At 39.9% G+C, this 19,650-nt stretch overlaps 1 protein-coding gene across 1 annotated transcript in view; it reads left to right on the top strand.

Moving 5' to 3' along the window:
• Positions 1-19,650, top strand: part of PLXNC1 (plexin C1) — a 125,753-nt gene that overhangs the window by 80,254 nt on the left and 25,849 nt on the right. The window contains exons 15-17 of the mRNA XM_061639567.1: positions 9,431-9,524; positions 18,287-18,388; positions 19,093-19,196. Coding sequence (XP_061495551.1) covers positions 9,431-9,524; positions 18,287-18,388; positions 19,093-19,196 — 300 coding nt within the window. The remainder of the gene's footprint in view (positions 1-9,430; positions 9,525-18,286; positions 18,389-19,092; positions 19,197-19,650) is intronic.

Here is a 19,650-nt window from a genome sequence, read left to right as displayed (position 1 = left end):
AACTATGGAATGCTTTAAAATAAATGGGGGTGCCACAGCATCTGATTGTCCTGATGCGCAACCTATACTATGGACTATGGGGCGGTATATAAATTTAATAAAATAAATAAATAAATAAATACTCTGGACTAGAGGCTACTGTAAGGACAGAATATGGAGAAACCGATTGGTTCCCAATCGGAAAGGGTGTGGGACAGGGGTGCATTTTATCACCCTATTTGTTTAATCTGTACGCAGAACATATACGGAAAACGGGATTGGACCAAGCTGAAGGAGGTGTGAAAATTGGAGGGAGAAATATCAATAATTTAAGTTATGCAGACGATACCATACTACTAGCAGAAACCAATAATGATTTGAAACGAATGCTGATGAAAGTTAAAGAGGAAAGCACAAAAGCAGGACTACAGCTGAACGTCAAAAAGACTAAAGTAATGACAACAGAAGATTTATGTAACTTTAAAGTTGACAATGCGGACATTGAATTTGTCAAGGATTATCAATACCTCGGCACAGTCATTAACCCAAATAGAGACAATAGTCAAGAAATCAAAAGAAGGCTAGGACTGGGTAGGGCAGCTATAAGAGAACTAGAAAAGGTCCTCAAATGCAAAGATTATCACTGAACACCAAAGTCAGGATCATTCAGACCATGGTGTTCATGATTTCTGTGTATGGATGTGAAAGTTGGACAGTGAAAAAAGCAGTTAAGAGAAAAATCAACTCCTTTGAAATGTGGTGTTGGAGGAGAGGTTTGCGCATACCGTGGACTGCAAAAAAGACAAATAATTGGGTGTTAGAACACATTAAACCAGAACTATCACTAGAAGCTAAAATGATGAAACTGAGGTTATCATACTTTGGACACATAATGAAAAGACATGATTCACTAGAAAAGACAGTAATGCTGGGCAAAACAGAAGGAAGTAGGAAAAGAGGAAGACCAAACAAGAGATGGATTGATTCCATAAAGGAAGCCGCAGACCTGAACTTACAAGATCTGAACAGGGTGGTTCATGACAGATGCTCTTGGAGGTCACTAAATTATTTTTCCACATCGACTTTTCTTTACAGCTCCTATTTGACTTTACATCTCAAAGAGCTCTTCTGTGGAATCATATTGTTTACCCATACTCTACTGCCTAATTATAATTCTCGCCAGATTCAGCTTGGCCGGTATCCATCTTATCTTGAGTAAGTAAATTTTTTGAGCGTTTAAACTTTTAAAATTAGAATCCTTGGCCTTCTTCCTGAAAAAGGCTGATAACATAAGACCTTGGAAATAAACTCTTTCGTAGTACTGCTGGCTTTTAATAAAGGGAATACCAACCTCCTTTAAAAGATTAAAGCCTACTAGCAAACTCCTTAAACGGAATGAACAAAGTGAGAAGAATTATTCCTCAAACCTCATTAAATTAATCTGCAAAATAATTAGAACTTTGTTGTCAGTACATACGTGTCAATACAGTTGCCTAACTAAAGAGGTTGAGTTGAAAAAGATTGAGCTGAAACATGGTTCTAACGAGGATGACCTATAAAGCTTTGGGTATTTCTTTTCATGAAATGCCTCTCACTCCACCTCTTAAAAACTCAAAACTACTACAACCAAAAATAACACAATTTTACAGCTTAAAAGAGAAAACAAAGCGGGGGTCAGAACATAAACATCTTTCTGATTCTGAAAATACAGTAAATGACTGGACACTAATATGTATCTAATGGAAAACAATGAAGGTAAAGTACTAAACTCAAACTTGGCTCAGGAAATTTTACTCACTGAAGAGTTAAATAACTCTATTCAGCTGGATGAGAAAACCCTGGGAGTAAATTTGCTGAATGAGATTTCATATAGCTCTATGCCTTTGCTTGAATCCTCCCACAACGACATATCTACTGATTCATCTCATTTAAAGGACCAACTTGAAAAATGGGCACAGGAAGAAGTGATGTCTGATTTCAATCTTTCAGATGAATTGCTAATTAAATCTAATTTGTCTACGGAGTATTTACAGCATGAAAGTCAATCTAGCCCTAACACCTCAGCCAGACTGCGAACTCTGAAGAGTGAGGAATATATAAAGATCCCTCCTCACAATCCAACAGTACTAAATGAAACCTGGGCTTCGGCTGTAACTCAATCTTTATCTCAGATATCCAATTTTGTTACAGAATCCATTTCATTACTCACTATTTTAATAGACTGTTTAATGAAACTTGACAATAAAGACCGAAGGAATTCTGAAAAACCCACTATGTTATCTCAATCATGTCAAACGACGTCTACGGGCAGTAGACAAAATATTACAAAAGATCCAAGGGATAGATCTCAGGTTCCAGATCTCTGCAAAAATCCTCATAACAAAAAAATAAAAAATGTTAGAAACAAAACCAAATCGCGTATGAACTATGGTAAGCTTTTTAAGCTAATTGATCCTTCATCTCAGAATTCCAAGAAAACAACGAAGAAAAAGAGAAAGAGAAGAAGGAAAAATAAGAAATCAAAAGCCCCTGAGGTGTTAAATCTATTCATAAATGGAAATACCAGCCTGTCGTCTAAAGACTCCTCATCAAAACTAGACATTCCTGCTGCAGAAGTAGATCAAACGGCTGTACAACAGGATATTTATAAAGAACCTGAACTAAAGGGAAACATTCACACAAGTATGAATTCATTTTGCCATACCACGAATTTAATCTTAAACAGAAATAAACTGGTTTTCATAAATTATCCAAAGCCCAAAGGAGTTCTTAATCTGCAAGAACGTAAACATCATTTCTGTGAATTGATTAAAAAAAATTGAACAAAACTATTCCACCTAATGAAATTGTTAATATTGAATATCTATTCTATAATTATACAAACGCCAGAACTATAATAACCTTTCATGATTCTAATTTAGTGCAAACTCTCCTTAGGAATCGAATCAATCTACGAGATAGTGAAATATGGATCACCAGACTTTTTGAGAATCATGCCTCCCCGTTAAGCTTACTAATGGGATTAAAATCTTCTTTAACACTTAGCTCCTCTAATGAAGAAAATAAAGCGCCGGATCATAGATCATCTGGAGAACCAATTCCCATGAGTCCTCAAAACCTACTGGAAAATGTTGTTATTCACTACCATCTACCAGCAGAAGCAAACCTGTCATCAGTAAACAAGGCAAATGAGCAATCAAATTTCTTACCAGAAGAGTTATTACTTCTAAATTCATACCATGAACTGGACTTAGATGCTCAACTTGAGATTCTTACAAGATTAAAAAACCTATTTCAAGTATTAGAAATGAAAACATCCTCTGCTAAACAAAATACAATTTCAAGTTCTACAGTTGATATAATGTCTCAAAACAAGCCAAACTCACTGGAACATGAAACAATCCCACGACGCGACGTATCCTTGAATCCTAATCAACTTTCTTCTATTGATGACTGACTCAATGACAAGCCATTAACAGACAAATTAAAAATGGTTTCCTGGAATATTTCTGGGTGGAAGAATAAAGTGAACGACGAATATATAAAAGACTTTTTATGCACCTACGACTTCATCTTACTCCAAGAAACATGGTCCACGCAAGAGATCTATATGCAAGGCTATTCAGCATACCATATGCCAGCTACGGCAAGTGACAAAGGCGGTCGCCCAAAAGGAGGACTCAGCATTTATATTGCAACTTCAATGAAATTTAAATTTATTAAGCTTCATAAGTTATGTAACTTGGCATTAGCTATCATCTTAAAATTGCCAAACTTTTCGCTAATAATGATCAATGTTTATCTTCCTCCATGTCGACATAAAAAAACAGTTAAAAATCAAATAGACTCATTAGAATCTCAAATAACCAACTTGATTTCAAGCTACCCAGAAATGCTGGTGATCCTAGCTGGCGACTTTAACGCCAGACTAGGACAATCTGATTCATCCCTTTTTGCTAAATTTCATCTAGTTTCCCCCTCATTAGTAATCGACCATAATATACCCCTCAGACAATCAAAGGATAAACGAATAAATTTTGCGCGTTTCTGTTTAATGAACCTGATTATTAAACTCAATCTTATCCTGTTAAATGGTCGTACCAGAGGTGACGTAGAAGGGTGAATTTACTTACTTTGCTGCTCAGGGTTCGTCAACGATTGATCTAGTCTTCATATCTGAAGAATTATATCAATCGATTGAAAATTATCATATAGCAAACCGCCCGGAAAGCGATCATTCGCCTGTATCACTGCAACTTAATTGTGGTAAGGAGTTTATACACTTAGATAAATATACCTCTGCTGATGAGGAAATAAATATACGCCAAGCTAGGATTAAATGGGTCCCTAGAATAGAAAAGGCAATTATAGACAGCCTAAACTCTCCCGAAATTCAGTCCATTAAAGAGCAACTACTCTTTCCCACCTATCACAACGATCCGTTCTTCCAACTTCAAAAATTAATACTCGCTCTGCAAACTGCTATCTATAAAAATACAAAAATTAAACCACATAAGGATTACTATAATTCAAAACCCTGGTTTGACCACGAGTGTAGAGTACTCCACAAGGAATTACTGGACTCCTACCATAGTTATGCTAAGAACAAATCTATCTCCCATTTGCAAACTTATTGTGAGATCAAAAAGAAATATAAAAACTTGATGAGGAGGAAAAAAGCCCAAGAAATCACTGAGACCTGGCAACAATTGCTAAATGCCACCAAATTGCAAAATTCTAATCTTTTTTGGTCTCTAATTTCTCGTCACTGGCCTAGGTCTAACTTTAAAATAAATTGTGTGATTCCCTCAACCCACTGGGAAAATTACTTTTCAAAAATTTACCAAGCAAATAATAATATTTTTCACGATATCCAATTTTTGACAAGTGATGTCCCTTCTTGGCCACCTGTAACACTTGAGGAAATCTCAGAGCTTATTTCCCGATTAAAATCCAACAAAGCACCAGGTCCTGACAATTTGCCATCTGAAATCTTCAAAGCTAATGCTAAATGGTGGACCCCCATCCTTGCGGCGCTTTTCACCTATATTGACTCCTCAATGAAAATTCCATCAGATTGGGGTAAGGCAATTGTTATCCCAATCGTTAAGAAAGGCTCTCAAACCAATCCAGCCGACTATAGGCCAATAAGCTTACTTAATATTATAAGTAAACTATACACAGCCCATCTTTACTCTAAATTGGTCTTATGGTCGGAACAAAACGATATTCTTGCGCCAGAACAGGCGGGCTTTCGTTCTAAACGTTCCATACTAGATCAAGCACTTATATTACAACATCTAGTTGAAAAATACGCAAATAAAAAAGGTGGTGCTTTATACACAGCGTTTATAGATCTGAAAGCGGCCTTTGATTCGGTTGATAGAGCCAGATTATGGTCTAAATTAATTAACCTAGGGATTGACAAGCGCCTGCTCATATTAATACAAGGATTACATCAAAATACCTCTTTACAAGTTAGATGTAACAACAAGGGACATTTGACTAACCCTATTCCGACATTCAAGGGCGTAAAACAGGGTTGCATTCTTGCACCCCTGTTGTTTAATATTTATATTAATGATGTTGTTACAACTATGGCTACTACATCCTCTCCTATTTTAGCAGGTAAATCTAGAAACATTCTCTTATATGCAGACGACATAATATTTCAAAATATTCAAAATATTTCAAAAACTCCGATAGGTCTGAAACGCTTACTTTCTAAATTAGCCTTCTATTGCTCCTCCGAACTATTGAATATCAACTATCAAAAGACGAAAGTAATGATCTTTAATAAACCAAGATCCAAACATCGCTGGGTAATTCAAGACCAAGAGATAGAACAAGTGAATTCCTTCAAATATCTAGGAATAATTTTCCAATCATCTGGTAGCTACCGACAACATACCAAATTGGCGGTGCTCAATGCAAAAAAGACCACAAAAGCATTGACAACCTTTTTCTATGCTAAAGGTGGACAGTCCATTCTCCCGGCGTTAAAAATCTTTAATGCTAAAGTTATCCCGCAGTTAACCTTTGGGTCGCAGTTGGGTAAAAATGATAACCTATCTGAACTGGAAACGGTCCTGAATGGTTTTTTAAGATCGGTTATGGCAGTTTCCCCTTGCGTTCCTAATTGTGTTTTAAGGCTGGAGCTGGGTGTTCAGTCTATAGAATCCAAGGTTTGGTTCTATAGAATCACCACATGGCTAAAATTAATATTGGACCCGACTGGCCTAACTCCTTCTATCCTTTACAATAATCATAAATCAATCTGGGCTAATACAATCCAAAATAAAGTCCAAAAAATAGGTTTCTCTTTACCATCACTTATAGCCATGGGTTTTGATGCTGCCCGGTGCAATATTAATCAACGTCTAAGAGATATTGACGTGCAACATCAACAAATGCTTATAAAAAATCATCACTGTAACTTAAGTTTTTTAAGACCATTGCCATATATATCTAATCTAATGATTCCTAAATATCACAAGGCATTCACTAAGATGAGGCTAAATGTTCTACCCTCAGCGGTACTTGAAGGAAGATACAATAAAGTTCCATATGCCAATGTGGATTGGGGGAAATAGAGACCAATGCTCACGTCTTATTACGATGCCGATATTATCATTCTTATAGATCTCATTTAATTCTCCCAATTTTAGACCCATATAGCCATCAAACGGAATCCTTTTGGATGGATTATTTATTATCAGACCACTACCCAGAGATAACTTTAGCAGTTGCTAAGTTTAGTCTGATAGTTATAAATTTTAAGAAAAATAACTGAACTGATTTCTTTTAAATTTCATCTGACTCTTGAAGTGAACTAAAACTTCACTATTAATTTTAATTTTTTTTTTTTCAATAATTTTTATTCAGATTTTCATAAAACATACAAGGCGAAATCATAAAACATTCAAAGACAAAAAACAAAATCAAAAATAGTTAAACAAAAAAAAATAAAATAAAATAAAAATAAAAAATAAAGAGTAAAATATTGACTTCCCATTTGTCAAAGATCAAATCAGTTATAAGTCTATAATATATAACAATCCTGTCTCTTAAGTCATATTATAAAATCACTTTCCTCCAGTAGTTATCTTACTTAATCATCAAATCTCATAAACATTACTTTATTCTTTCCACAAAAAGTCAAAGAGAGGTTTCAATTCTTTAAGAAATATATCTATCAATTTTTTTTTTCCAGATAAGCATATCGATTAATCCATCTCATTACTAATTATGATAATCTTATTGTCATAACCATAGTCAAAATAAACATTTCAATTAATCCATCACATCAGAATCTGTTAGGTTCAGTAATTTCAGTAGCCATTGTTCTATTATCCCTATTAGTTCCATTTTCCATCTTCCATCTTCAGTAGTCTTGTTAAGTCCAGTAATTTCAGTATCCAATCTTCCATTATCAGTATTCCATAATAATCTTGCTGTCAAAGCCATAGTCATATAGTAAGAGTCTGATGGGAATTACCTCTATCCCAAATATTTTCTTGCCATCCATTCTAAATAGGTTGCTGAAATACTGCTGTAAAATCATATCTCTGTTCTTTTTTTCAAAATACACTGGGTCATCTCTTGAAAGTTTTTCCATTGTCACATGGCTGCAGTTAATTCCATAGATTTTCTCTATATTGGGCTCCATCACATCATTCCAGTCCAGAAGATTATCCATGCCATTGATAACTTTATCTCTAGAATCTTCATTAATTTCTTCAGAGATAAGATTGAGTTCCAAACAATAGATTTTATTTCTAAAGTCCATAGACTCCAAATCTTTTTCCTGTTCCACGTTTGTTCCAATCTCCGGGGTCTCCTCTCTCACAGGGACCCCTGTTCCAGTCTCCAGGGTCTCCTCTCTCACAGGGACCCCTGTTCCAGTCTCCAGGGTCTCCTCTCTCACAAGGACCCCTATATCTTTAATCTCCTGTGTCTCCAAACAATAGATTTTATTTCTAAAGTCCATAGACTCCAAATCTTTTTCCTGTTCCACGTTTGTTCCAATCTCCGGGGTCTCCTCTCTCACAGGGACCCCTTCCAGGGTCACCTCTCTCACAGGGACCCCTATATCTTTAATCTCCTGCGTCATTTTACTCAATTCAATTTTCAGCTCCTTACAACCCTGTCGCAGGTTTTGTTTCGTTATCTCAATCTCATCCATTATTTTCTGAAACATAGTTATTTCCAGATTCTCAGCCACTTTCTTAATTGCCATTTTAAACGAAAAATATAGGAAAACCACTTCTTATTTCAGCAACAATTGGGTTAATACTCCAAACTTGGTGACATCACAGTATAAACAGAGCAGACAGCCTTATCTCTCCATGCTTAAGTAAACAAAATGCAGTTCCCAGGATCGAAACAATTAATGGCGTCGTTAGGAAACAGATTCGACAAAATAAAATAGACCAAAAAGAGAGTAATCTCAGACAATATAATATTCTTCAAAATAAAAATCTGGAATAGAAATCCCTCTTCTGTGTATATCTTTAGAATGCAAATCCAGGACAGCTTTTTGCAACAAAAACAGAGATAAGCTATTAATTAGTGAGTAGCAGAGAGAAGTTATGGCTCCCCAGTGAGATGTCAAAAACCGATCAATCTGGCAAATCTCTTTTAAACAGCAACAATTTAAGTCAAGTAAAAGAAAAATATAGAAAGAAGGGTGCTTGCCTGTTAGTGCGTTCTCTCTTAGAAGGTAAGATGAACGTTCGCTTTATCAGATAGAGCTTGTTGTTGAAAATCCGTCCCACCTTCGTCGGCTGGACCTCGTCCCATAAATTAATGAGATCTGGTCGTCCCAACAAAAATAGGCTTTGAGGTTAATCTCTTCGTTTCTCCCTACCCGGGAGAAGTTTAATCAGTCAAAAAAAAAAAAAAATCTGACTGATATATCTGAATAAGCTTCTTTTGAGGCAGGAGCCCGTCTCAAAAGCAGGCACAGGCTAAGTCACCCTTCCCGGAAGTCTCACTATTAATTTTAATTTTAATTATCAGATTAATTTGTTTCTAATCGACTCATATAATTGATACCTATGTAGTTTTTAACATTTAAGATTTATGCTGTTTGATCATAGGACTCATACTATGATGTCTGTAATTTTAAATTTACTTATTTATATCCTCTTCTATGTAATTAAAATGTGTTTGTTTAAGGCTGGTCTTGTGACCGTAATAAAGACTACTACTTATAGGGTCGCCATAAGTCGTAATCGATTTGAAGGCACATTAGAACAACTCAGTAACTATTTTTCTATTTAACCTTTATCTCTTGCTTTCTGAATTACAGTTGGATAAGAAATTGTAACTTTGTGCAACTTCCTTTTATCTGCACTGACAAGTTTGTTTGTGTACTGACTATAGTTTGCTACATATGTAGAAGACCTATTGGTCCTTCCCACTCATTCCATTTCTTTTTATCCACTAGGTCAAGGTGGGAAACTTTAAATGTGAAGTTCCAAATGAAGCACGAAACTACTCTTTTTTGTACATTCTTTTGTTAATCCCTGTAGTGATTGTGGGTAAGTAACACAATTCATGTCTAGTTTTTCATTTGCTAAAAACCAGTATACATATGCAGTTGTGGTCAATGAGGTTGAAACAGTTAGCAACCATGGCACAGCAATGTCTGATGGGGCTTTTTTTGCCTTTGTCTCATGGTGGTGGCAGAGGCAGGGGGTTCTGTGGCCAGCACCATGCAAGTTTACAGTTGTTGAGTGAATGGCCATTGTCTGATAACGTCAGCAGCCTATACCCACACTGGGGCAACCAGCTATTTCGTAACTGTGGATAAAAAGAACTGCACTCCCTGTCTTCACTACTATCTGACAACTAAAGATAACAGTAAAAATAAAGCATGGGAATCTGTTGTTTGTACTATTTAAACCTGATGGTATTGTTTAGAGCATGGGTGGGCATGAGAACTAGCTGGGGCTATACAGATTTTCATGGGCTCCCATTATAATCTAAGGAGCAATGGAAGTACCCAGTTGCAATCTGAGTCATGGTGGGGTAGAGGATATAAACTGTGCCTCACTGGGGTCGCCGATGAAAAGTTGCACACTTCGCCCAGCCCCAGTGTTGCCCATGAGGACACTCACACTATATCACTCTGGGACATTTGTGGGAAATTCAAACAGTGGCTGGACCAAGCCATCTGGTGCTGTGTGGAGCATTGCTTCTCACCATTACTCTCAAGTAAATCCACTAGGGCCCAGTGACAGAGGCCCCACCAGAGGGTGCTGTGCCCAGGGTCCTCTCACGACTGGAGTAGCCCCTGCTTATATTGGATCAGACTACTTCTCCATGTAGTTCTATAATATGTACTCCAGGGGTAAAGAACCTTTTCTTCCCAAGGGCCACATTCCCTTCTAGGCAACCTTCCAGGGGGGACATGCCTGTGGTGGGTGGGGGCAAAAGCAGGTGGTGCAACAAATGTTAATTTATTGACACACTGTAGCTAGGCAAAAACATTCAAGGAGAGTGCAAAGCAGGGACAGGGGGAGATGTATAGTGCAGAAAAGGGGTGTGGCCTGCTGAGCATCCCAAGAGCCAGACAGAGAGGGCCAGAGAGGTGCATTGGCCCCCCAGACCTGAGGTTCCCCATCCCTAGTCTACTCGAGTTTATCTATTTAAATATGTATAAACTGGGGGATGTCAACATCCATGCTGAGGCCACCTTATCTGGGGTGGCTCAAGATTTCATGGTCTCCATGACAACCATGGGACTGTCCCAATATGCCATTGGCCCAACATATGTAGCAGGGCATACTCTAGACTTGTTTTTTGCAACTACACATGGAGATGGTGATCTGAATGTAGGGGATCTTACATCAGTCCCTCTGTCATGGAGAGATCACTGCTTGCTGCTGTTTAGACTTACACCGGCTTTTCCCCTCTGCAAGGGTGGGGGACCTATTCAGCTGGTCCACCCCCAGAGACTAACAGTTCCGGATGGTTTCCAAAGGGCCCTGGGAAGTTTTTTGGCTAATAGGGCTGGTGCTCCTGTCGAAACGCTGGTTAAACTGTGGAATACAGAAATGACCTGGGCGGTTGACATGCTTGCTCCTGAGCGCTTGTACGGCTCCATGGTATACCCCAGAGCTAAGATCGATGAAACAATATAGGAGACGGCTTGAGTGCAGATGGAGACAAACTCCTGGTGGATGCGATTGCACACTGGTAAGTGCCTATGGTAAGCTGTATTTAGGGGCAGTGAGAGCAGCAAAAACCCAATTTTTGCTGCCACTATCAAATCATCAATCTGCTGCCCAGCGGAGCTCTTCAGAATTGTGCGGGGGCTATTACACGCTGGCCCCAAGGACATGGTAGAACCATCTGAGGCCCGCTGTAATGAATTTGCTAGGCACTTCCAGGATAAAATCTTTAGCATCCGCCAGGACTTAGACTCCAGTGTTATAGCAGGTGAATCAAGCGAGGTATCCAGAGCGCAGCCTTGTCCCAATTTCTTGGATGAGTTTCAGTTGGTACAGCTTGAGGACGTTGACAGTGTGCTTGGACAGGTTCGTGCAACCACTTCTGTGCTGGATCCTTGCCCTTCTTGGCTAATAAAAGCTAGCAGGGATGGAACCGCTGGCTGGGCCAGGGAGGTGATTAATGCCTCTCTGCGAGAGGGGGTGGTTCCTGGCTACCTGAAAGAGGCAGTAGTGAGACCACTCCTGAAGAGACCCTCCCTGGACCCAGAAAATCTTAATAACTATAGGCTGGTGGCAAATGTTCCATTCCTGGGCAAGGTCCTTGAACGAGTGGTGGCAGGCCAGCTCCAGACACTCTTGGATGAGACAGATTATCTGGATACTTCAGTTGGGTTTCAGGCCTGGTATTGGCATGGAAACAGCGTTGGTTGCCCTGTATGATGACCTCTGTAGGGAGAGAGACAGGAGGAGTGTGACTCTGTTGATTCTCCTTGATCTCTCAGCGGCTTTCGATACCATCGACCATGGTATCCTTCTGGGAAGACTGGCTGAGTTGGGAGTGGGAGGGACTGTATGGCAGTGGTTCTGCTCCTACTTGGCGGGTTGGCCCCAGAAGGTGGTGCTTGGGGAACGTTGCTCGGCACCCTGGACTCTCCAGTATGGGGTTCTGCAGGGTTCATTTCTGTCCCCCATGCTGTTCAACATCTACATGAAACTGTTGGGTGCGATCATCCAGAGCTTTGGAGTGCGCTGCCATCAGTATGCTGATGACACGCAGCTCTATTTCTCCTTTTCATCTTCTTCAGGTGAGGCTGTCAATGTGCTGAACCAGTGCCTGGATGTGACAGTGGACTGGATGAGGGCTAAAAAATTGAGGCTCAATCCAGACAAGACTGAGATGCTGCTAGTGGGTGGTTCTTCTGACCGGATGGTGGATGTCCAACCTGTCCTGGATGGGGTTGTGCTCCCCCTGAAGGAGCAGATCTGTAGTTTGGAGGTTCTCCTAGAGCCATCTCTGTCACTTGAGGCTCAGGTGGTGGCACGGAGTGCCTTCTACCAACTTCGGTTGGTGGCCCAACTTCGCCCCTATCTGGACAGGGATAACCTGGCTTCAGTTGTCCATGTTCTGGTAACCTCCAAGTTAGATTACTGCAACACTACGTGGGGCTGCCTTTGAAGACAGTTCGGAAACTGCAGCTTGTGCAAAATGCAGCTGCCAGATTGGTAACAGGGAGCTGATGGTTCAAACATATAAAACCAATTTTGGCCCGCTTGCATTGGTTGCCTGTATGTTTCTGAGCTCGATTCAAGGTGCTGGTTTTAACCTATAAAGCCTTACATGGCTTAGGACCACAATGCCTGATGGAACACCTCTCCTGCCACGAAACCACACTTACACTATGCTCAACATCAAAGGCCTTCCTCCGGGTGCCTACTTCAAGGGAAGCTGGGAGGATGGCAACAAGGGAGAGGGCCGCCTTAGTGGTGCCCCCCAAATTATGGAATGATTTCCCTGATGAGGTGCGCCTGGCACCAACACTGTTATCTTTTTGGCTCTAGGTCAAGACTTTGCTCTTCTCCCAGGCATTTTAGCATGTGTTTTTAAATTGATTTTTTAAAAATGTTTTTAAATTTGTATATTTGTTTTTAATGTTTTTAACTGTTGTAAAGCGCCCAGAGAGCATCGGCTATGGGGTGGTATACAAATGCAATAAATAAATAAATAAACTGCACTTCTGTAAAAATATAGCAAAGTGTATGAAATGAATGGACTGCCTTCAAGTCGATTCCGACTTATGGGCAACCCTATGAATAGGGTTTTTATGGTAAGCTGTATTCAGAGGTGGTTTACCATTGCCTTCCTCTGAGGCTGAGAGGCAGTGACTGGCCCAAGGTCACCCAGTGAGCTTCATGGCTGTGTGGGGTTTGGAACCCTGGTCTCCCAGGTCATAGTCCAACACCTTAACCACTACACCACACTGGCTCTCTGCCGTACAAATTGCAATGAGACCAATTCACTAATTGAAAGTTAATTAAGGACTAGGCTATGTCCACATCAACAGTTTTTGATTTGATCTGCTGGCACAGTTTCTCATTATCTGTCACTTAACTGCATGTTTTGGTCTTCTTGTATAAAATAATGCACAAGAATGAGAGTGATAAGCAGTTTGCATGACTGATGTGGAATTAACTTTTGTTGTCCCTTTCTGTAACCATTGTTCTACTCTTGCTCTTTCATTGTTAGAACTTTTATTATTAAAATTCACTAATAGGCAAAAACCTTGCAGTTTAAGAATGTACCTATAGCCAACAGACATTTCTATCAAACTTTAAAAATCAGGGAAATTGGGCAGCTACAGGGAATGCACCAGGGGAACAAGAGACCTGACCTCATCTCTGAGTTATTGTACTGCCTTACAAATTTGTCAAAATGCAAACACAATTTGGGTTGGTCTCTCACAGTCCAATCCACTTCCTGTGTAGCATGGAAGAATTTGGTAACGTGCCTCTGAGCATATGGTGAGTGACGGCAACACCTGCCATCTCCAAAGATGGAGAATTACTTTTTTGTATGTTTGTTGGTGTTCTTCTTACTTTGCTTCTTTTCTGTGTTACTACTGTTTCTATAGAGAATCTAACCTAGAAAATTATATTTCTCTCATTATTTATCCTAGAAATCTGTGTCAAATTTATTTGTATTAATTTCAAAGCCTTTATTTATTTATTTATTGTACTTGTATGCCGCCCCATAGCCGAAGCTATGGTCAATGTCATATGGTGGTGAAGACAGCCTTTTGTGTTTCAAACGGGAGGTTATGCTCTATTTCTATTTTGGGTGCATTAACGATTGAATCTGAAACTGCAGTTTAATGTAAAATCAGACTGATTACAATATGTTGCTGCTTAAGCAATGACTCTAGCTGTTGGAAAAAACAAAGTTTGTTTGCCCAAGATGCTTATTTTCAGCCTGCTATGCTTAAACCACGCTAGTTAAGGAAAGGTTGGGACGGTCAATTAAAAACATAGAGCACACCTAGAATTTTACTGGAATATATTTCACCTCCCACTGTTTTATCTTGTGCAAACTGAGATATTCCTCGTGTCCATTGCAAACGATTCTGCAGAATAGTCAGTGCCATTATTCCACAATTGTTTTTGGAGCTTTTTTTTAGTGTTGCCAAGTGTTGCTGTACTTCACATATTCACAGAAACAGAAGCAAAAGAGAATGATTTCCTATAGGAAACTTCACTAAAATTGCAAAGTAAATCAACCATATTTAAAGTGACTATCTGAACTCTATCAACTGTTTTAATATTGTTGCTTCCTCCCTGCTAAAACAAGATCAGCACAGCACATGTCTTGTTTCTGTTCTTTGGGCTGATTGCAGGTGTTGCCACCACTCACCATATGCTCAGAGGCACATTACCAAATTCTTCCAAGCTACACAGGGAGTGGATTGAACTGTGAAAGACCAACCTAAATTATGTCATCCAAAGCCCCATTAAATATGAAGAGACTTACTTATGAATAGACTTTTATATATTAATTATATATTAATTGTACTATAATTTAAGTATACAGTGAATGTATAATGAGTGCCCAGGTGTGTATTCATTGGGGGGGGTGCTCTGATAATGTAAAAAGATCAGCCCCAGCCAGCATAGCCAATGGTGAGGAAAGATGGCACTTGTAGTCTTAACAGCATAGAATCATAGCATTGTAGAGTTGGAAGGGGTCTATAAGGCCATCGAGTCCAACCCCCTGCTCAATGCAGGAATCCAACTTAAAGCATACCCTACAGGTGGCTATCCAACTGTCTACTGAATGCCTCCAGTGTTGGAGAGCCCACCACCTCTCTAGGTAATTGGTTGCATTGTCATCCCACTCTAACAGTTAGGATTTTTTCCCCTGATGTTCAGTCGAAATCTGGCTTCCTGCAATTTGAGCCCAATTTTCCTTGTCCTGGCCTCTGGGATGATCTGTGTGGCAAACTTTCAAGTACTTGAAGAGTGCTGTAATATCTCTCCTCAGTCCTCTTCTCAAGGCTAAACATGCCCTGTTCTGTACAAATAGGGCTTTGTTTTTAGTCCCTTGATCATCTTCGTTGCCCTCCTTTGAACCCGTTCAAGTTTGTCTGCATCCTTCTTAAAGTGCAATGTCCAGAACTGGATTTAGTATTCAAGATGAGGCCTAACTAGTGCCAAATAGAGGGAAACTAATACTTCACGCATTTGGAAACTATACTTCTGTTAATGTAGCCTAAAATAGCATTTGCCTTTTTTGCAGCCACATCACACAGTTGGCTCATATTCAGTTTGTGATCAATTACAATCCCAAGAATCTTCTTGCATGTAGTATTGCTGAGCCAAGTATCCCCCATCTTATAACTGTGCATTTGGTTACTTTTTCCTAGGTGTAGAACTTTGCACTTATCCCTGTTAAATTTCATTCTGTTGTTTTCAGCCCGATGGTCCAGCCTATCAAGGTCCCTTTGAATTTTCTTTCAGTCTTCCACAGTATTAGCTATCCCTCCCAATTGTGTATCATCTTCAAATTTGATAAGCATACCCTGCGCCTCCTCATCCAAGTCATTAATAAAAATGTTGAAGAGCACTGGGCCCAAGACCGAGCCCTGTGGTACCCTGCTCGTTACCTCTTTCCAGTTTGAGAAGGAATAATTAAGAAGAGTGCTTGAGTATGATTCTGTAGCCGACTGTGGATAAAAATAAACCACCCAGACCAGTGAATAGAGCCTGGTTGATGCCAGGGCAGTTGGTGTTAAGTGTTCCATCTGTATCCAACGATGGCTCCTCTTCAGCACTCGGCTCAGGAAGTTCCATATTACAATAATGATAATACTGTGTCTAACAGACAGAATTATGTAAACAGGTGAAGCTTTCCCCATAATTGTATTTCCATACTAGGAAAGTTTTGATTTAATTTCCGTTTAATTATTGCCTGCCACACAGCTGTTAAAGCTGAACTCCTTCTAGGAGGAAGAGCGGGATATAAATTTAATAAATAAATAATAATAAAGACTCAAGAGTCCTGCTGTCCCCTAATGCCAACCCTAAACCATGTAAAGAAGTCATGTTAAGAGTAAAAACAACAAAATTTGGGCAACAACATATTTTTAAATATAATAAACATACACAACTGTATAAAAACACACTCAAAGCCTTGATAAACAGCAACAAAAACACACTGAGCATGTGCAACTTCACATTTTTAAAACTTCATTTTTTCCCCTCACTTACTGCCTTTGGTCAGCCACTAACTCTCAGCCTAACCTACCTCATATGGCTGTTGCTCCATTGAATTCTATAGGACTTATTTCTGAGTAGACCTGGTTAGGATTGCAGCCTAAGTCCTTGTATTGTAGACATAATCTTTTACTTCCTTTAACCAGTAAAGCCCCATGCCCCCCCTCAAAAAGTAGTACAGCTTCAAAGCTTCAACAGAAGCTTAGTCTGATCTGATTACTGCAATTTGATTTACCTGGGAGTAAGCCCCATTAAATATAAAGAGACTTACTTCTGAATAGACCTGTATATATCAATTGTACTATAATTTAACTATGCAGTGAATTTATAATGAGTGCCCAGGTGTGTATTCGTGGGGGAGATGCTCTGATAATGTAAAAAAAATTAAGGTAATCTAAAAAAATGTAACATGAGCATCAGCAACTGAGAAGGTTTGGCCCATGAGTGTCTCAATTGGAGGTTGGCTATTATCAAGGGCGCTATGGACTTTGAAGAAGAGGGTGAAAGGGACAAACGTTCTGAGTGGAAGGTATGTCAAGCGAATCCTCATTGCAACTGTCTTCCATCTGGAAACCTATGCCCTCACTGTGGGAGGCTGTGTGGATCTAGGATTGGCTTCCACAGTCACTTACGGACCCACCGTTAAAGACCTTATTTTGGAAGACAATCTTACTCGGTCACGAGTGAGCGCCAGTGTAGTGTGCTCTGGGACTCCATCCCGTTACTTTTTGGGCAGGCAGACCCCTCCTAGGGTCCCTCTGTCTCTACAGTCAGAGCTAATCGGGTCAATCAATCTTCCCTCACTGCTGCTGACAAAAGGCGGGGAGAGACACTGAAGCTTAAATAAGCCCAGGTGGCTCCTTCTGTTGATGTACTCACTTGCGTGCTGCTCAGCTCTCTGTATGGCAGGAACTGACTGTGCCAGCCGGAAGGAAGGAAAGAAGGGGAGGCAGAAGCAGCTGCGTGCAAGTTCATGGTGTACAGACCAGCCATTAATTAATTCTTTTAATTAATAAATATTCTTTTGGCTCTTTGCAACCCCCCAGATGACTTCACAACCCCCTGGGTGTCCCAACCCTCAGGTTGGGAACCACTGATATCGATGTTAATAGCATTGAGGAGAAGATAGTGCCCTGTGGCACCTCATTGCATAAACACCAAGGGGATGAAGACCACTTTGCCAATGCTACTTTCTGGACCCCACCCTGGGCATAAGCTCTCCAAGATCTCAGGTCAAGCTATGTCCTTGTTTTGCTATGAGATTATTTTAAGTGGAGGTGCCAAAGATTGAAAGCTGAGGCCTTTTCCCTGCAAACCATGGCTTCTGCTTCTGAGCTGTGGCTCCTTTCCTGTTTCTCAACTTTTCTCAGTTCTCCAAATGTTACTTTGAACAAGTAGATCATAAATATGTTATTTGGTAGAAGTAAGCTTGGTTATTCTGGGATACAGCTGCTTCCAGAGTTTTGTGGATTCCTATATTTCTTCTCTTGTTTTGATTTTAAAAAATGCAGATACGTATATCTGAAGGTACAGGCAATATCTTCTTATTTCTGTTTTTAATTTGAAATTGATTTTTTCCCCAGTTGCAGTTTTTGTGACCCAAAGAAAATCCAAGCAGTTGAACCGAAAACTGAGTGAACACCTGGAGCTGTTGGAATGTGAGCTACGTAAAGAAATACGCGATGGTAGGTTTCCTTAGCGCTGTGTTGTGGATGGGGCTCCAGTTCCATCAAGTACTTGTACTACTTTCCATTCCATGATTTTCCTTAGTTATAAAATACAGAACTCCTTTTTATTATCAGTTATGCAGTTATGTGATAGCATAAGCTGACATTATGTGAGTGATGGCCAGTGTGGTGGGACAGACGGTTGTAATCAGCTGCCATCATTAAATAGAGGCCAAGGGGCTCAACTGCTTACAGGCAGATGTAATACAATGTTGTTGGAGGCAAGAAGTGGCTGGGTCAGCACCATGTAAGTAGGTATTGATTAGCCAGCAGCACCCAGTGTGGGCACAAGCTGGCATAATTAGCCTGTGCTGTGCAGCACCTGCGTAGCTAGAGGGTGCTATCTCTTCCTCCACTGCCACCCCACAACAGCCACTGGTAAAGATGTGGTGCCCCATTCAATCTCAATGCAGCTGCCATTGGCTACTGCTAGTCCACCTTTTTTGTACCACTCCATTGATACCAACGGTGCAAGTAAATGGGGTATTAAAAATAATATGCAATCAATATTTCACAACGTCCCATTAAAATGGGTAAAGAGATAATGTATACTGTGAGAACTGTCTCATGATAGCTACTTTCCAAGATCACATTGAAAGTAGTAATTAGGATAATGTTATATTATAAAAAACAGCACTCCAGAGGATCTTTGTTTCTTGCAGGATTTGTTGAACTACAGATGGAAAAATTGGATGTGGTTGATAGTTTTGAAACAATCCCCTTCCTTGACTACAAACACTTTGTTCTTAGAACTTTCTTCCCAGAGGTAAATGACTGTTGTGATAAAGTTGCAGTAACTGAAATAGTGATAAAGTGCAGTAACTGAAATAGTCCAAATAGCTAAGTTCCTCCTGTGAAAAATTACTTGGTTATTGCATAATGTTGCTGTTCTGCATGCATCACTTATGCATCCTCATGACAACGGTGAGATTTCGTAAACATGCATAGCATTACACTGTTAGTTTAATTCAGTTTCATTTGCAGGATAAAGGTAAAGGTAAAGGTGTCCCCGCACTTGTAGTGCAAGTCGCTTCCGACTCTTAGGGTGACGTCTTGCGACGTTTACTAGGCAGACCGTATATATGGGGTGGGATTGCCAGTTCCTTCCCCGGCCTTTCTTTACCCCCCCCCCCAGCATATGTCGGGTACTTATTTTACCGACCACAGATGGATGGAAGGCTGAGTGGACCTCAACCCCTTTTACAGGAGATTCGACTTCC

The sequence above is a fragment of the Rhineura floridana genome, chromosome 8, assembly GCF_030035675.1.
Source record: "Rhineura floridana isolate rRhiFlo1 chromosome 8, rRhiFlo1.hap2, whole genome shotgun sequence".
Taxonomy (NCBI): domain Eukaryota; kingdom Metazoa; phylum Chordata; class Lepidosauria; order Squamata; family Rhineuridae; genus Rhineura; species Rhineura floridana.
This window is presented reverse-complemented; position numbering and strand designations above follow the sequence as displayed.